A 14,501-nucleotide genomic window follows, 5' to 3' on the forward strand; every position below is an offset into this window, starting at 1 on the left:
GACCTGGAGCGTTACCACAGAGACATGCAGCCGATCACACCCCTCCAAGATCAAGCCAAGAAAGGTGCAAAATAGGACGATGGACAAAATGAAACAGAAAACAATTTTTTTTTTTTTTTTAAAAAAAGAAACAACAGAAAAATGAATACATGAAACAAATGTAAACTGTGAGTGAGTGAACAAATGTAAACAATGAGAAATAAAACTTCCAAAGAAAAGGTAACGTGTGCACACAGACAGCGAATGGCGGTCTCTATTCAAACCTGCGTGAAGACCAGATTTTCTGAGCTGCGACTGTCCAGGCTCAGCACAAAGCGGATGGACTGAAAGAGCTCCTGGATGCTTGCTCGAAACTGCTCTTCCTCCATCCCGCAAGTGGCCCGCGCATACAGAATTCTGGACTGGACGATGAACTTGAACAGGTACTCCAGAGCCTGAGGGAAGAAGTGAACAAAAGAATTTTAACAAACATCATGACATAATCTGAAAGCCTGAGGAGGCGTCAATTATTTGGTATTCACTCGCTACGAGAGTTTTGCGAGCTAGTATGGTGGAATATGCACCTCTGGAAAATTTAAAAAAAGATGCCAGCCGTTTATCATCAAAAGACAAGCAAACAGAAACAGAGAAACAACAACATAGAATTGATTTTACAGGTGGAGTCACATAAGGCAACTGAGAGCATTCAGAAGCAAGAATTACTGTTCAATATTTCATCTTATCACCTTGTTTTGTCATTTTGATTTGTAAATAAATACATATTCTAATATTCTCATAAATGCCCTCTTGAATTAAAAATAGCAAGCCTATGGAAATGCTGTACTGGGCCCAAGACAATATTTTGCAAACTCACTTCCTGAGGCATCATATTGCATCTTATAAAGCCATTACTTTTGACCATTTCCTGCTTCCATACTAATCAATTGATTAATTGATTGAATCATGAAAAACTCTCTGGGCTCTTATTTTCATGGCTTGCTTAGAGTGCAGTCTAAATCTTCGCGGAGGCAGGTTAAAATAGGTGTTGGTAAGTGCAGATGCATGAAAGCTACATTTGCGCCGTTGTGGGTGTGAGCACATCCCACTCCATTTGCTTCCAATCAAAGCAGCTCCTCTCATTCCCTTTAAATGTGGCACACAAGTCAAGATGATTTTTTGGCACCAAATTGTCAGAAGTGCCAGATGCATGTCAAAGGTACATTCACGCAAATCAGAACACATCAGCCTTTCTGCGAGCTACCAAAATCGAGCCCTCGTTCTTTCTTGAAAATGAACCACATCGAGTAGTGGAGGATACAGTAATCTTTACCCTCATGGCCTCTTGGATGTGGTCTTGTCGGACGACCTCAGCCGAACGGTCCATGTACCACTTCAGGCATCGAATAAGCTCCCTGCAAGCATTTTGTTATAAATCATGTTTATGAAGACTTAGCAAAGAGAAGGAATCAAATGTTTCCGTACTTGTATGCCAAAGCTCCAGCAAAGTGGTTTTGGATGTAAGAATCCATGACAGGGCGGAAGTGGTAGAAACGACTGTCCCTGAGCAAGTTGATAATAAATACCTGAAACATACATGGCAGAAGATGAGGGATTTGTCTTTTATCTATCATTCATATGCTAAATATGAACAATTGTAAAATGATAACATTGTTGTAATTGTCCTACCAGAGACTGGAAAACCAGAGGTCCATATTTATCAGTGTTGTCATCTAAAAGACAGAAGAGGGTGTCCAGGACATCTCGTAGGAACTGTGGGAATGAAAAGGATAAAAGAAATTTTTAATTTTCCAGAAATTAACATTTTTCTTCACTTTTAACCAAAGCTGTCAACGTCGACAACTATTTTATTAATCACATAATCGCTGAGAAACATTTTTTACCTTAGAATTACATTTTTGTAGTAATTCATGAAAAAACAGATTAATTCTGTATTTAATCAAAATAACACATTCTAATATCTACAATATCTGCTTTTACTTCGGAAAACAATAACCGCACAACTAAATGAATCAGTTTTAAACAGTTTGGTGAGTACAACATTTATCTTTCTTCTGTGATATTTGTCATTTAGTTGCTTTTATTTCCAAACAATACCAAACAATGGAGTAAATGTTTTTTTTTTATTTTGATGCATGAATGAAGTGGGCTGTGTTACAATTTGGCCTTCCACCAAAGTTATTTTGTAATGTTTGTCAAATCAATACAATTGTCAGCATATTGCGCAACTCACATATTGCAAGGTCACTGATTGGATATATGCTGTAGGAGACAAATCTATTAAAGAAGGCCACTTGAGAATCAAGCTTTGACTTTATTCATCTTAAGGCATATCTCCTTTAATATCAAAAACACTCCTGCTTTGACAAAAAAAAAAAAAAAAAAAATTAATAATGCAGCCGAGGCCAATTGGTCAACTGTGTCTAATTCTCTCGCTGTTTAATCATAAGGTGTACAATTAGTGAAGTCATACTTTAATATTGGCCGAATAAGATGAAATGCCACATCTGCTGAAGGTTAATATCTCAGAAAATGTGTGTCAGACGCAATTAATACACCCTGCAGCTTTACATGGGCCAAATTACTTATGACTTTAGTAGGTAATGAATATATTTGACAGCACTGACCTTGACAATCTCTTCCCCACTGATCTGACGCAATCGACCAAGGATGTCCAGAACCCTGTCTGGGTGGGTCTTCCAATTCAGAAGGGCCAATAGGTCCACTAAAAGCAGTACGCAACCAAATCAAACTGTCAAACGTATGAAATACCAGGTCATAAATTATATTCTAATAAAACCAAGCAATCTTTACCATTCTGTGTGAGTTTGGTGGAGCAGAGTATGGTGGAGACCCAAAAGGTCTCTTTTGGGCTTCTCTGGAACGGCAGATTAGCCGGCAGGTTGGGACAACTGTTGAAGTCCTCCTTGCAGCAGGGCAGGCTGAGGTACAGGCCCTGGTTACTGAAGGTGGCGCTCTCGTCACACTGCAGACAAACAGACAGACGGACTTTCAAAAAGTGTCAAAGAGAAGCCTAGGTTTCTTTAACGTGACGGGAAAACAGGACAGCTGAAATGATGCACAACTGTCTACGACCCTTTCTTATGGCTGCTTTTCATGGAACTGGATCTCACCTTGTAGACGTACAGCTCATGGCTCTCGTCCGACAGCGTGGTCCCATCCTCTCTCATCAGGGGAGTGAAAGCAAAGCCGAAAAGTTTTTTCTCCCCTTTGTCTTTAGCTGAAATGACATAGATGTCAGCGACATGCTTCATAAACCACTCTGACCTAATCAGACTCATGAAATGAGAGACTGGCCAGGCCGGGCCGCCTCTGGCCTACAGAGACTGACTCACTGGAGCAGTGTCTGAACTCGAAGCGGAGGTGAGACCCTCGGAAGCGATCTATGGGAATGGGAAGTTTGACCATCTCACTCCAGCGAGGGCTGTTGTTGTGGTAGAGGACGAAGGAGCGATAGTCAGTCATGTTTGGTTCCCCGCTGCCCAAACTGATGCAGTCCTGCAAAGGAAAGAGGCAGAGCAACCAATGAGCGGAAGCAGAGGGAGAACTAATGCACTTATCATGACTAATGAAATGGAAATCTGCTGAATGAATCACATTTAACACGTGTCATACTTTGAGAGTATCCCCGTCGGCGTAAAGGACATAGAGCGTCACTTCGATGTTCTTCTGGACGCTCTTGCCACCCCGCTCAAACTCGCCTCGTTCCAGGGTCAAGTACAAGTCGTTGCGAATGTCACCTATGAGAATCCAAACAGAGAGAGAAAAATTATACATTGAGCTAAAGGTGCATTGCATTACAGGTGATTTTTGAAGAGCCGGGCGGACAGCAAAGCTCACTTGAATAGTTATTCATTTATATTTAAGTGGCTTCTATTGGAGCATGAGTTACAAAAAGTGTGGGTAGTGTTTCGGGTCTCCTTCCACAATCCCAAGACATCCATGGTTGGCCAATTGACCACTCTAAATTGTCCGTCGGTGTCATTATGAGTGTGAGTTGTTTGCGTGCCCTGCAACTGACTTCTCTGCCTACTGCACGAAAGTAAGCTCTAGCGTGCTCACGACCATCGATAATGGGCGGATGTTCATATTGACATCATGCTGTATGCTCCTCTCCTATTTCCACTTCCTGCCCCCTCTTCATCCTTTCCACATCCTTCTCCTCTATCATCAGCATCCTGTGTAAACTGATCGCTGACCTTCCACTGCCCTCCTCTTCTGGTCCCAAGCCCGCTCGATGCCCAATACAGCCACTGCTCTTTGCCTCCTTACCTGGCATGATAACATCTGGAAAACCCAGTTTGCGTGTGAGTGCCAGGGCTCGGTTGAACACAGCCTGGTTCTCCCGTCTGATCTGCTCCAACTCGCCCCTCAACAGCTGCAGAGAAATGATGAGGCCTGAAAGCAAAGTGGGTTGCGAGAAGAAGTGGAAGGAGGGAGGGAGGCAGAGGGATACGAGATAAAGGGAGGGGGGGGTAGAGGAAGGGAGGACAGAGGGTTATTTAAAGGACATTAGTCAGAGTGTGAGGGAGGACATGACAGACAGAAGGGCGGTATAGACAAATGAGATGTGAACAACCAGATGAGATGAAGCGGGCTGAGAAATATCTTGCAATAAGGCAAGGGGAAAATGTTGGCAGTGCCACACAATTGTTTGAGTGAATCGGACGTTACGGTGAGAACTAGGCAAGTTAGCTATGGAGGGCACTGATGAGCTTATCTGTTTGTTGCAGCCTTATTATCAAATGGGCATTGCGAGCACAGTAAGAGATCTGTGTGACTAAATTATTCTATTAATAACTAGAACACAACTTCATTTTGTCTGATTAAGGATCTCTTCTCGATGCCTGGGGGCAGAGCTAAGTAGCGTAGCCATTAATTGTACTCAACTAAAAGTGCTGTTATACTTTAGAATTATAGAAGTCAATTAAAAATAAAAAGAGGCATCCAAACAATTACTTCAGTATTCAGTGGGAAAAATATTCAAGTACTGAGTAAATTATGAGTAACTTCTGAATTAATATTCTATCAAATTGACAAGACAAAAATATAAAATGGGACCATGAAAATTCAGCAATAATAATAGTTCAATAATATCACTGACAGAAACAAAACATTTAATCTTTATGAAATAAAATGAAGTCCAATCTGGCCACATGATGTGAAAAAGAGTCTCAAGGCAGAAGTCTCTTTGACAAACCAAAAAGTTTAGATTGTGAAAGAAGTAATAGATGAGAAGATAAAACTAGCAAGTGGAATGTAGCTCAATGAAATGTGTAAAACAACAATATTTTTGTAAAAAAATTCCTCAAGACAAAGTCAAACATTTGCTGCACTGAAACTAAACTAATTTTAAAAAATGACCTAATTAAAGTAGAATTTCCCAATGTGGCACAAAAAAAGGAATCACTGATATTATCTTAAACATAGCACGTTCATTTGAGCCACAGTTGCAAAACTTTGTGGGTATTGTCATGTATCTGTACCACTACTAAATTGTATGTGAAAAGACTCATGATTGTGGTTTAAAATAAAACATGACGACAATTTAACCATATGATGCAAAAACAGAGTGATGACATCCCCTCCTCTGTAAGCGAGACTGACATTAAATCCGTTTACCATAATTGGTGCTGGGAGCGGAGTATTTGGTGTTGGACTTGCGGATGATGTTTTCGTGGACCTGGTACCACTCGTTCTCGTTGTTACATCTGGAGAGAAAAACAGGCAGGTAGGGCGGTCGGCAGCGAAGCCATTAGCGGAACAGATGGGCGAGGAGGAATCGTACACATGGGGACTGCGCGAACAGCATGTGTCCCTAAACTGATTTCCTCCTGGAGAAAAGGTAGCAGCATGGGGGAGTTGCTATCAAGTAGCACGTCAGCACCGGCGCTCTGTGCGCTAAACAAAGCTGACAGCCGGCTCTCGACCAGTCTTTTTCATTACTGTGGGTCTGTAGGCCCCTGGGAAAGGCATGGGGGAAACACATAGCCTTATAGGAGCCGACAGTTTGGAGGCAGCACAGCATTGAATCACGGCTTGCCTCTTTCCAAGCGAGGACTCTTTGCCTTAACGGAAGGGCCCATAAAAGCGCTCTTTGTTCTGGAGCGAGCAAAATCCCTGAAAACGCAACCACGTCCCTGATGCCTCTGTGACCTCTGCCTGAAAGAGGCCAACACTGTCACAGTTGATGAACTAGAAAAAAAATGCTGAGCTGTTTTTATCATGTTTGATTGGCACTCTAGCTTTGTACAGCAATCTGTATAAGGTGCCTCGCCTTAGTCTTTCTTGCCTCTGTCAAGGAGGACTTTCCATCACACTGCTCAATACATTTTTACTTTTTTTTTAAATGAAACCTTCAAGCAGATTTCTTTTGTTTGTTTTGGGTTCATTCCAAAGTTGCCCTCCTTGCTTTTTTCCTCTAGTGCATCAAGTTTTCATAATAATAATAATAATCAAATAAGAATAAGAAGTAATATGTAACATAATATATTTAGTAATATTTAGGAATCAAGGGTCAAATTCAGCAACAGGTGGACATTATATCAGTGTGTTTGTGTGTGTGCGTGCGTGTGCGTGTGCTGTAAGACTCACGTATAAACTTTGAGCACAAAGTCCTTCTCCTCTTTGAGATCAGTGATGGTATGGAAAACATCACTCATTGCAAGAACGGCGCAGCCATACGGTCGTCGATACATCACGTGAGGTGGGCCTTTCTTTGAGTCATTCAGAAGCATGCGTCCTGGACAGACAAACAAAAGAGACAAGTTCACTGAAAGGACACTAATATTTGCACGCACATCACGGCATGAGCATGATCACGGTCAAAATGAAAATAATTGACAAATGTTCACAATTATTTTGCTCAATACTGGTATCAGGATTATTAATCAATATTATTCATCATGTAAGTCAAAACAACTTTTAACAAATAATATGTTGCCAGGTTTATTTTATTGTGGCAGTCAAAAATATGATTATGATTAAAATTGGTTTATTCGTGCAGCCCTAACACACAGTGAGTACCGTACCAGTTCTCATGACATGTGCAACAATGTACAGGTCTCTCTTCAAGTCTTTACTGCTTAGGTCCTGCAGAGCAACATGGAAAAGTTAGAAAGAAAAAAAAAAAAACATGTCTCCTTCTAAACCTCTCAATTTAATTAAACGGGTGGAATGTGTTACCGTGAAGAGAGCACAAAGACGATCAACCTTCTCCGGATTCTTTGGTCCTCCATTTTTGTTGAGTTTCACCATGAACTTTTCACTGCAAAGCAAGCACGTTTATCGATACGTATGCGCTGCACGAGCGCTTGGTCTCGGCTGGTAACACGCGAGATGTTTGTGTACCTGATCTGCTTGGCCTCTCGAGTGTCATACAGGGAGAAGAAGACGTCAGCGTCCTCGCTGATGCTGTTGTAAGTGAAGCTCTTCAGATTGATGAAGAGGTGGTGTGACACTGGGACACGGCAACTGTCGCCATGGCGTGGTCTCACGTTGTCAGCCTAACACCCAAGGGATAAATTGAGGGAACCACAATTGCCGGCAAATTCAAACTCACTATTCAGCGCTGCAGTCGATCGATAGAGGGGCCCATTAAATTTTGATGCAGAGGTGAATGAAGTGGCAGAAGTGGGTTTTTCTGTTTTGGTTTTGTTTGTTTGAGTATTACAAGGTCATTTTGGGAAACATCACTGAATTTGATCAATGACAAATTCATCTGTCAAAAAAAGGAGAGTTGACTTGTTGTTGCTGTCCACTTCATTCCACACTCCACTGCACTGTCCTTTGTGTAGCTGTTTGGACAACTAGTGATCCCAATCTAGTATGTAAATGAGATATACATGAAGCTGGGGGCTCCAAGAAAAAAATGGAACGATGCCAGGGCTGCTTTGACACTTTTCAACATTCATTTACTAAAAAAAACTAAAGAAGCAACGTGACAAGAATGTCCAAAAATGACGATAGTCTGTCAAAAGGGTAAGTCTGGTTGCCATTGGTTTTGAGAATCACATGAGGGGTTCCGGAGAGATTTATATTTTGTGGAAGAAAAATGCACTGTTGAGGCAATGCTTTTGTGTGGCTATTGTCTTTTTAATCTGGTTAAAAACACCTTCAAATTAGAGTAAAACGATGATTAACTTGATTATTAGAATTAAAATTACTGAAATATTGTGGCGTGGTTTGCTTGAATAAGGGGACCTGAATATTGCAAATGGGCCCGAGGCCTTAGTTTGACCACCCCTGACAGAAAGACTAAATCAAAATCACAACAACATCCATATATTATGCAATCAGCTATATTTTACATCTATCTGAATCCTGGACAACAAATTAAAAAAAAAGTTGAGTCGAGTGTACCTGGGTTGTGCTTTGCTGACCACAGTGTCTGCTGGAAACATGCTAAAAGAAAAGAAAAAAACATGAAGGTCACAAGCGAGACCAGTCAAGTCATTGCTGCCTCCTCCCACAAAAGCTTTGAACCTATTTACCTCCGCGTAGCTTCAGACAAGCACTAGCCCATGCCTTTGCCTATACTTGAAGTGGGACAAGGTTTCACTTTCACCTACGTATGGTGCAGAGCGGCTGCAAGCACTAAAAGGAGCGACGCGTGGGAAGGACGAGGACAAAGCCGCTACCGCCCACACGCATCACAGCAGCCCAAAAGAGCGCCTCTCCTCAACCTACCTGAAAAGGTGCCAGAGCCGGAGCCCTGCCAAAAACAAGCTTGTGCTCATGAAGTACATTTTTTACAGGGACAAACCGCAAACCTCCTTGACGACGCACGCGATTCATAAATAGTTTGTGAGGTGGAAAAAAATCTAAGCAACATCATGGAGGTTTTTTTGTTACATTATTATTCCATTGTTTAATCTGATACTGTAAATCTAACATAATGTACACAATCGAGGATAAACCCATGCACTTTGATCCTTTTGGTTAGTGTGTAATTTTTATTTGCGTATACAGTATATGTATATTTCAAGTATTTATTTCTATAGTGTCAAGATAAATTGAGTGCTTAAGTAGTGCAGTCCACAGGATTACATATAAAGCCACAGATTTACGAGCATTATTGTTGTAATCCGATTTATGCCTTATTGACTTGTGTTTATGCCATCCTTGTTTGATGGAAATTTGTGACGTTGTCATAGTGAATGTAAGAAGTGTTTAGTTAGCAACTCAAATTAAAGTAGATAACTAAACTATCTCCGATATTAATTTCTAAAACCACAACATTTTTGCATAGTAAATCTGCTATTGTTTATCCTTGAATGTATTGTATATGTTTGTTAAAGAAACAATATAGGAAAAGGACCTTGGGGGGGAAAAAAAGGCTTATTAAATAGCAATGGCAATAATGGATGTTGGGGCGGTATGACAAATGTTCGCATTTCCAAATGGTTCAGCTCTAGTCTTTTCCCATCACCTGTCAGTTTACATTACATCTGCATTGCTGGCTTGCAAGGGACACGTGCCTGCAAGTGAAAGGACACGCTCAATATGGCGGTGGAAGGAGCATGCAGGACAGATCACAGCAGGCTGATCCAACAGCAGAATGTGCTCCGTCTCGCGAGTCACCTTCTTACGGATGATTTGATAATTGGTACACCTATTTACACAGCCAACAACACATACAGTAAAATCTGGCTTCGCATACACAGAGTTCCAAGTGTGCCAAAAATCCCTTTTATTGCTGCAGATGTAGTACTACATACATTCCACAGACAAGGCACACAGCATACTTTATAATTTAGAGACCACTAATTCACATATTTAATTTATTGCATTGACTAATTCATGGGGTGGGTTTGTGGAGAATGCAATGGCTCAAGAATAATTGCAGGCAACATACCAATTTGTAAAGCTCAGATATGCTGATCTGGTCCGGGTCCACCATTTCAAACTCTTTCCTGGGTACAAGGTCTATGCCAAGGTGCCTGGTGAGAGAAAAATGATTGAAGTTAAGCTGTGCTGTACAAGAAACCACCACGTCTGACAAACGTTTTGAAGTTTTATTCTTTGTAAGCCAGTGTGTGTGTGTGTGTGTATGTGTGTGGGTCTGCCCACGAGTATGCAACAAATGATGACACCTTGCAAGCCTTCTGTCACTGATTGCTTGGTTTTCTGGTCACTGCATATAAATATAATCAAATTAGACGACTGTTTTTGTATTTTTACAAAAATGCACTATGGTAAAGTGTTCAACCTTCCTTCTACAGTACGTCCTAGCAGTAACACCAAAAGAAATGCATTTAAAATAAATCACAAATGCTTTTGTAATAAATTAAATTACAAAGATGAAAACAAAAGACATTTTTGCTATAATTGTAGTTAGGTTTAGTTTGATTTATTAACATAAATTGTATTTTCTGTTATTTCGTTTTTATTTTATTTCATTACCTTTTCTTCAATTTTAGTTTGACTTATTTAGTTAGTTTTTGCTATTTCCAACATTTGACAAAAAGTGATGATTTATTTCAATTGCAAACTGCCGCCTTTAAATGCTACACACCAGTGGCGCATGCAGCATTATTGACTAACACAACCCTTTTCTGTACATAATGTACAGCCTCAAAGAACAGCTGTGATATGTTGACCATGAAATGCTAAGTGTGCCCTGCAGTGCACTGACCTCAACAACCAGTTTGCTCATTTTATTACCGAGTTTATGTTTCCAAATCCATACTAACAATTCAAATTGTCGCTATTTTACGACGTGGCGAATCGTAATGCCACCATTGCCAAATCAAGCTCCGCCTCAATCGAGCTGCACTTTGTCTTTATCTACGCTACGGATGTCTGTCACTGCTCTGTTAGATTTGAGAAGTGGCAGCAGAGGGAATATGGCCTTACAGTTCCTCCAGGGAGGAGTACAGTGACTTGAATCCGCTTGACACACACTCATCAACAAGCACAACTTGAAAACATGCTTGGACAGACAGTAAGGAAAATGCTAAATCAGTGTAAACGCACTCTGACTAATGCTTCATCACAGAGTGTGAGAATAACTTCTTTGTCAGTTTTAAGATAATGAATATAATTACAGTGGAGAAGAAATCATCTATGATGCATATATATCATCTCCACTTTTTCATATTTTTGGTTCCCTAAATAACCTAAAACTTAATATAGATCTGTAAAAGATTGGGACAACAACAAATTGTCAGTTAAGGCTGGGCAACAATATAAGAAAATAATAATCATGATTATTTTTTATTGATACTGAAACCACAATTAGTAATTTTTTAAAAAACCTTAGTACTTATGCAAATACCGAAACTCAAATCTAACTTGAAAGAACCACCCGAAAATAAATTAGTAACAAGTAAAATAATATATTAAAACAATAGCAAAGAAAAAAACCCAATAAATAAATACTTGCTGTAGCTGCCATGCTATAAACTGTAAAATATATATAAATTGTGTGTAAATCTTTTTGTTTTTGTGTTTAGGTGTAAAGTCAGCTCTAATTGAGTTGATAAACAATTTAAAGCAGACTCGCAGAGGGCATACACATTTGTGATTTTTCTTTGATTATAATGTTTTATGAATGTGATTTAGGATTCCAGCCCTACGGTCAGCCTGCTGTGGTATGTTTTTTTTCTCCCTCTCGCTTCTATGATGGCTGCTTTTATAATTGGTCTAATTGTGGCTATTGCTGCTTTGACAATTTCATTTCTCTTACGAGATGATTAAAGTATCCATTGATTTAAGCCATATGATAATGAGAAACTCACTCATTGCCCCAGTCAAGGCGTACAGTGATGTGCCGCTTGATCTCACGGGTCTGGTCCTGAGCGAGGTGACCTTGGATGAGCTGCCGACGTAAGTCGATGAGCTCGTTCATCACATGACGCAGCTTGTGGAACAGATCCACCTTATGCTTCTGTAAAATCAGCCACAAATCCTTGATTAGCACACATTACAAGAATCGTTGACATGTTGCCTGTAGATATTAAATGTTCAAAAGCCAGGTTTTGTCTTGAAAAAAAAACAAGTCATGATAAATCATTTAGACATTTTTGCACCATGTGGCCTATAACTTCAACTTTTTTCCCATCTTTTCAAGTGGGAAAGTAAAAATATCCAACCAAGACAACATTGTTGCACACATTTAGCCAATCACATTCAAAGCTATGGTTGCTTTTCCTGCTTTTTTTACTTTCCAGCAGAAAACTAAAACGTTAAATGGCGGACTGCTATTTCAAACAGTTCTTAATTCTCTCCAGAGTGCCTTAGGCACCAGTTCCAAGTGAAGAAAAACAACCCCAATGCATGATGCATGCATTCATTATCCATTGGGGAACCATGTCCTAAAGTAGGTCACAAACCAAAACAAGTTTTCATTAGCAGAATTTGGACCGCTTATCGATTCAGCATAAAACTTCACATGTGAGGCACAATTGATAGCAACAAACTTGCCCAACTTCTTTTTCCAGCTTGCTTGGCCACTTGTTGCTAAGCAGAATTCAAAAGCCAAAGAAATAAAAATAAAAAAAGTCTACTGGGAAAATGTGAGGCAGAGGGCTCCCCTGCTCCCACAAGAACTTCAGAACGAAATTAAAAAGAGAAAATTAATGATTTGCAACATTATTTATTTATACTCTCTATAATAAAATTCCAATACATAGCATAAGTGGAAAAATGCTGATGTTTTTTTACTACAGAACTATCTGCTGCATCTTTTAAATAAATGCAATAAATAATTGCCAATACAATTAATCAAAAGGATTTGGCAGGCATGTGTCAAGTTTACCCTCCTTTTTGACTCAAATGGTTTATGAGGGGGCCATCTAACATTTTTACACTGTTCATTGTACACAGTTCGATTCCCCATCATCATCCTATGAATGATCTGATTACCGTACTTTCCCCTTCCATGTAAGCATCATACCTAATCCTCATCATGTGAAGAGGAAGTGCAAATGGTTTGAGAAGCCTGAATGTAGAAAAGCACCACATTAACGCTCTTGCCATGTGTTCCCATTAAGATTCCAGCCTGGAGGTGTAAACACAAATACTTCTCTACTCCTTGTGGTAATTTCTTGCAGACCAAGGACAACACAAAAAATAAAAGCAGTCACTGTTGTCCCTAATGATTTGAAACAGCCGCAGTACTTCTTTGGTTTGTTTACATAAATGCAAAGATTAAGTCGAGCCACAATACCCCTGCAGGGTTCTACGTTAACAATGTCCCGGACTATGTGATTGTGTCAGGCACACCCGAAGTCACGGCCAGTCAATAAATACAATGAAATCAACACATTCTTGTTTTTTTATGGATATGTTATTCAATATTTTATACCCTTCAATTGATCAATCATTAGTGACTTTTTTACCATGCTGTGCAGAATAAGTTGAACAAGATATAAAGCCAAGAAAGCCAGGAAAATGTTCAATGTTATATAAATATTGAGTTACATTTTATACTGCAAAAAAGCACACAAAAAAAGTGATTACACAAAAGTAATATTTTCTTATAGGCGCAAATGATACACTCCTTGTTCTCCAAGGATCGAGGATTTCGTTCGGGCTTGATGAGCCTTTGCAGGCATTTATTCTGCAGATCTAATTATGTCCATTCTCCAAAGTTATCTTTAGCCCATTGCTGAAGCTAATGTAGCGAATTCAAACTTGCAACAGTGGGATAAAGTCTATCAACATTCAGTCTGTGCTACGTCCTATTCTTATCTCGGCAAGTTATTGCCTCACGGGAGGTGAGCGCCCAAACAAGCGCCTTTAAACCACTGCTTTACATTAGTCGAGCATCACGGGAAGTTAGGTCACTGCAGTGATGCCTTAAATTGGGCCCCTTAGTTGTTCAGTGTATGAGAAGTCCTCGGTGAAAGGTTATGTAAAAATAAATAAATAAATAAATACATAAATAAATAAGAACGTAAGTAAGTAAATAACAAGAATCAACGACAGCCCAGCAACATATCCACTCATCCTCAACCCATTTTGCCTGCCCTGGAGCTGGATTAAGAATGCTTTTGGCTTTCCAGTAATCACTTTTGCCCAGCAAGTGAAGATGATACAGAAAGAGAGGCAGGTCAAAATCAATCAAGGGCTGAAAGACAGAGCATGAAATTGGCTGTGACAGGTCTGTGGGCCATTATCTGTGTCCAGCACCCATTTCTGCTCCCACATAGATAGCCTAAGAAAAAAGTAGGGCAACAGTCATGACTGATCTAAATGAGGTTTACTGTACTTTCAGGCTATATCTCTTTAACAGGAGTTTGGATAATGTGTGTTGAATTTAGTGCACGGGGAAAACCGTGTTGGGAAAGCGTTAAATCATTCGGGAGGATGTGAATGAAACATACGTTTTGCTTTCAAGTCACCTCAGAAAAGCTCAGCAATGTTAGAGTCGCTCTGGTGATTATCGCTAAGACCACACGTAAAGATTTTTCAGAATTTAAAAGATTATCTGTGATAGATCCTACACATAAAGATAATAAATCAAGCATCTGACAGTT

At 39.9% G+C, this 14,501-nt stretch overlaps 1 protein-coding gene across 4 annotated transcripts in view; it reads right to left on the bottom strand.

The window, feature by feature from the left end:
* dock3 (dedicator of cytokinesis 3) overlaps positions 1-14,501 on the bottom strand; it is a 43,365-nt gene that overhangs the window by 14,308 nt on the left and 14,556 nt on the right. For all 4 annotated transcript variants that reach the window (XM_088363680.1, XM_088363673.1, XM_088363694.1 and 1 more), the window contains exons 6-23: positions 11,760-11,908; positions 9,875-9,959; positions 8,380-8,421; positions 7,369-7,523; positions 7,204-7,285; positions 7,050-7,110; positions 6,613-6,760; positions 5,641-5,729; positions 4,291-4,416; positions 3,634-3,758; positions 3,354-3,516; positions 3,132-3,238; positions 2,812-2,983; positions 2,625-2,722; positions 1,666-1,749; positions 1,462-1,562; positions 1,310-1,391; positions 264-434 (exon numbers count right to left, since the gene is read on the bottom strand). In XM_088363680.1, the coding sequence (XP_088219806.1) occupies positions 264-434; positions 1,310-1,391; positions 1,462-1,562; positions 1,666-1,749; positions 2,625-2,722; positions 2,812-2,983; positions 3,132-3,238; positions 3,354-3,516; positions 3,634-3,758; positions 4,291-4,416; positions 5,641-5,729; positions 6,613-6,760; positions 7,050-7,110; positions 7,204-7,285; positions 7,369-7,523; positions 8,380-8,421; positions 9,875-9,959; positions 11,760-11,908 (2,040 nt within the window). The remainder of the gene's footprint in view (positions 1-263; positions 435-1,309; positions 1,392-1,461; positions 1,563-1,665; positions 1,750-2,624; positions 2,723-2,811; positions 2,984-3,131; positions 3,239-3,353; positions 3,517-3,633; positions 3,759-4,290; positions 4,417-5,640; positions 5,730-6,612; positions 6,761-7,049; positions 7,111-7,203; positions 7,286-7,368; positions 7,524-8,379; positions 8,422-9,874; positions 9,960-11,759; positions 11,909-14,501) is intronic.

The sequence above is a fragment of the Syngnathus floridae genome, chromosome 2 (genome assembly GCF_059516105.1).
Source record: "Syngnathus floridae isolate MCC-2025c chromosome 2, RoL_Sflo_1.0, whole genome shotgun sequence".
Lineage (NCBI taxonomy): Eukaryota > Metazoa > Chordata > Actinopteri > Syngnathiformes > Syngnathidae > Syngnathus > Syngnathus floridae.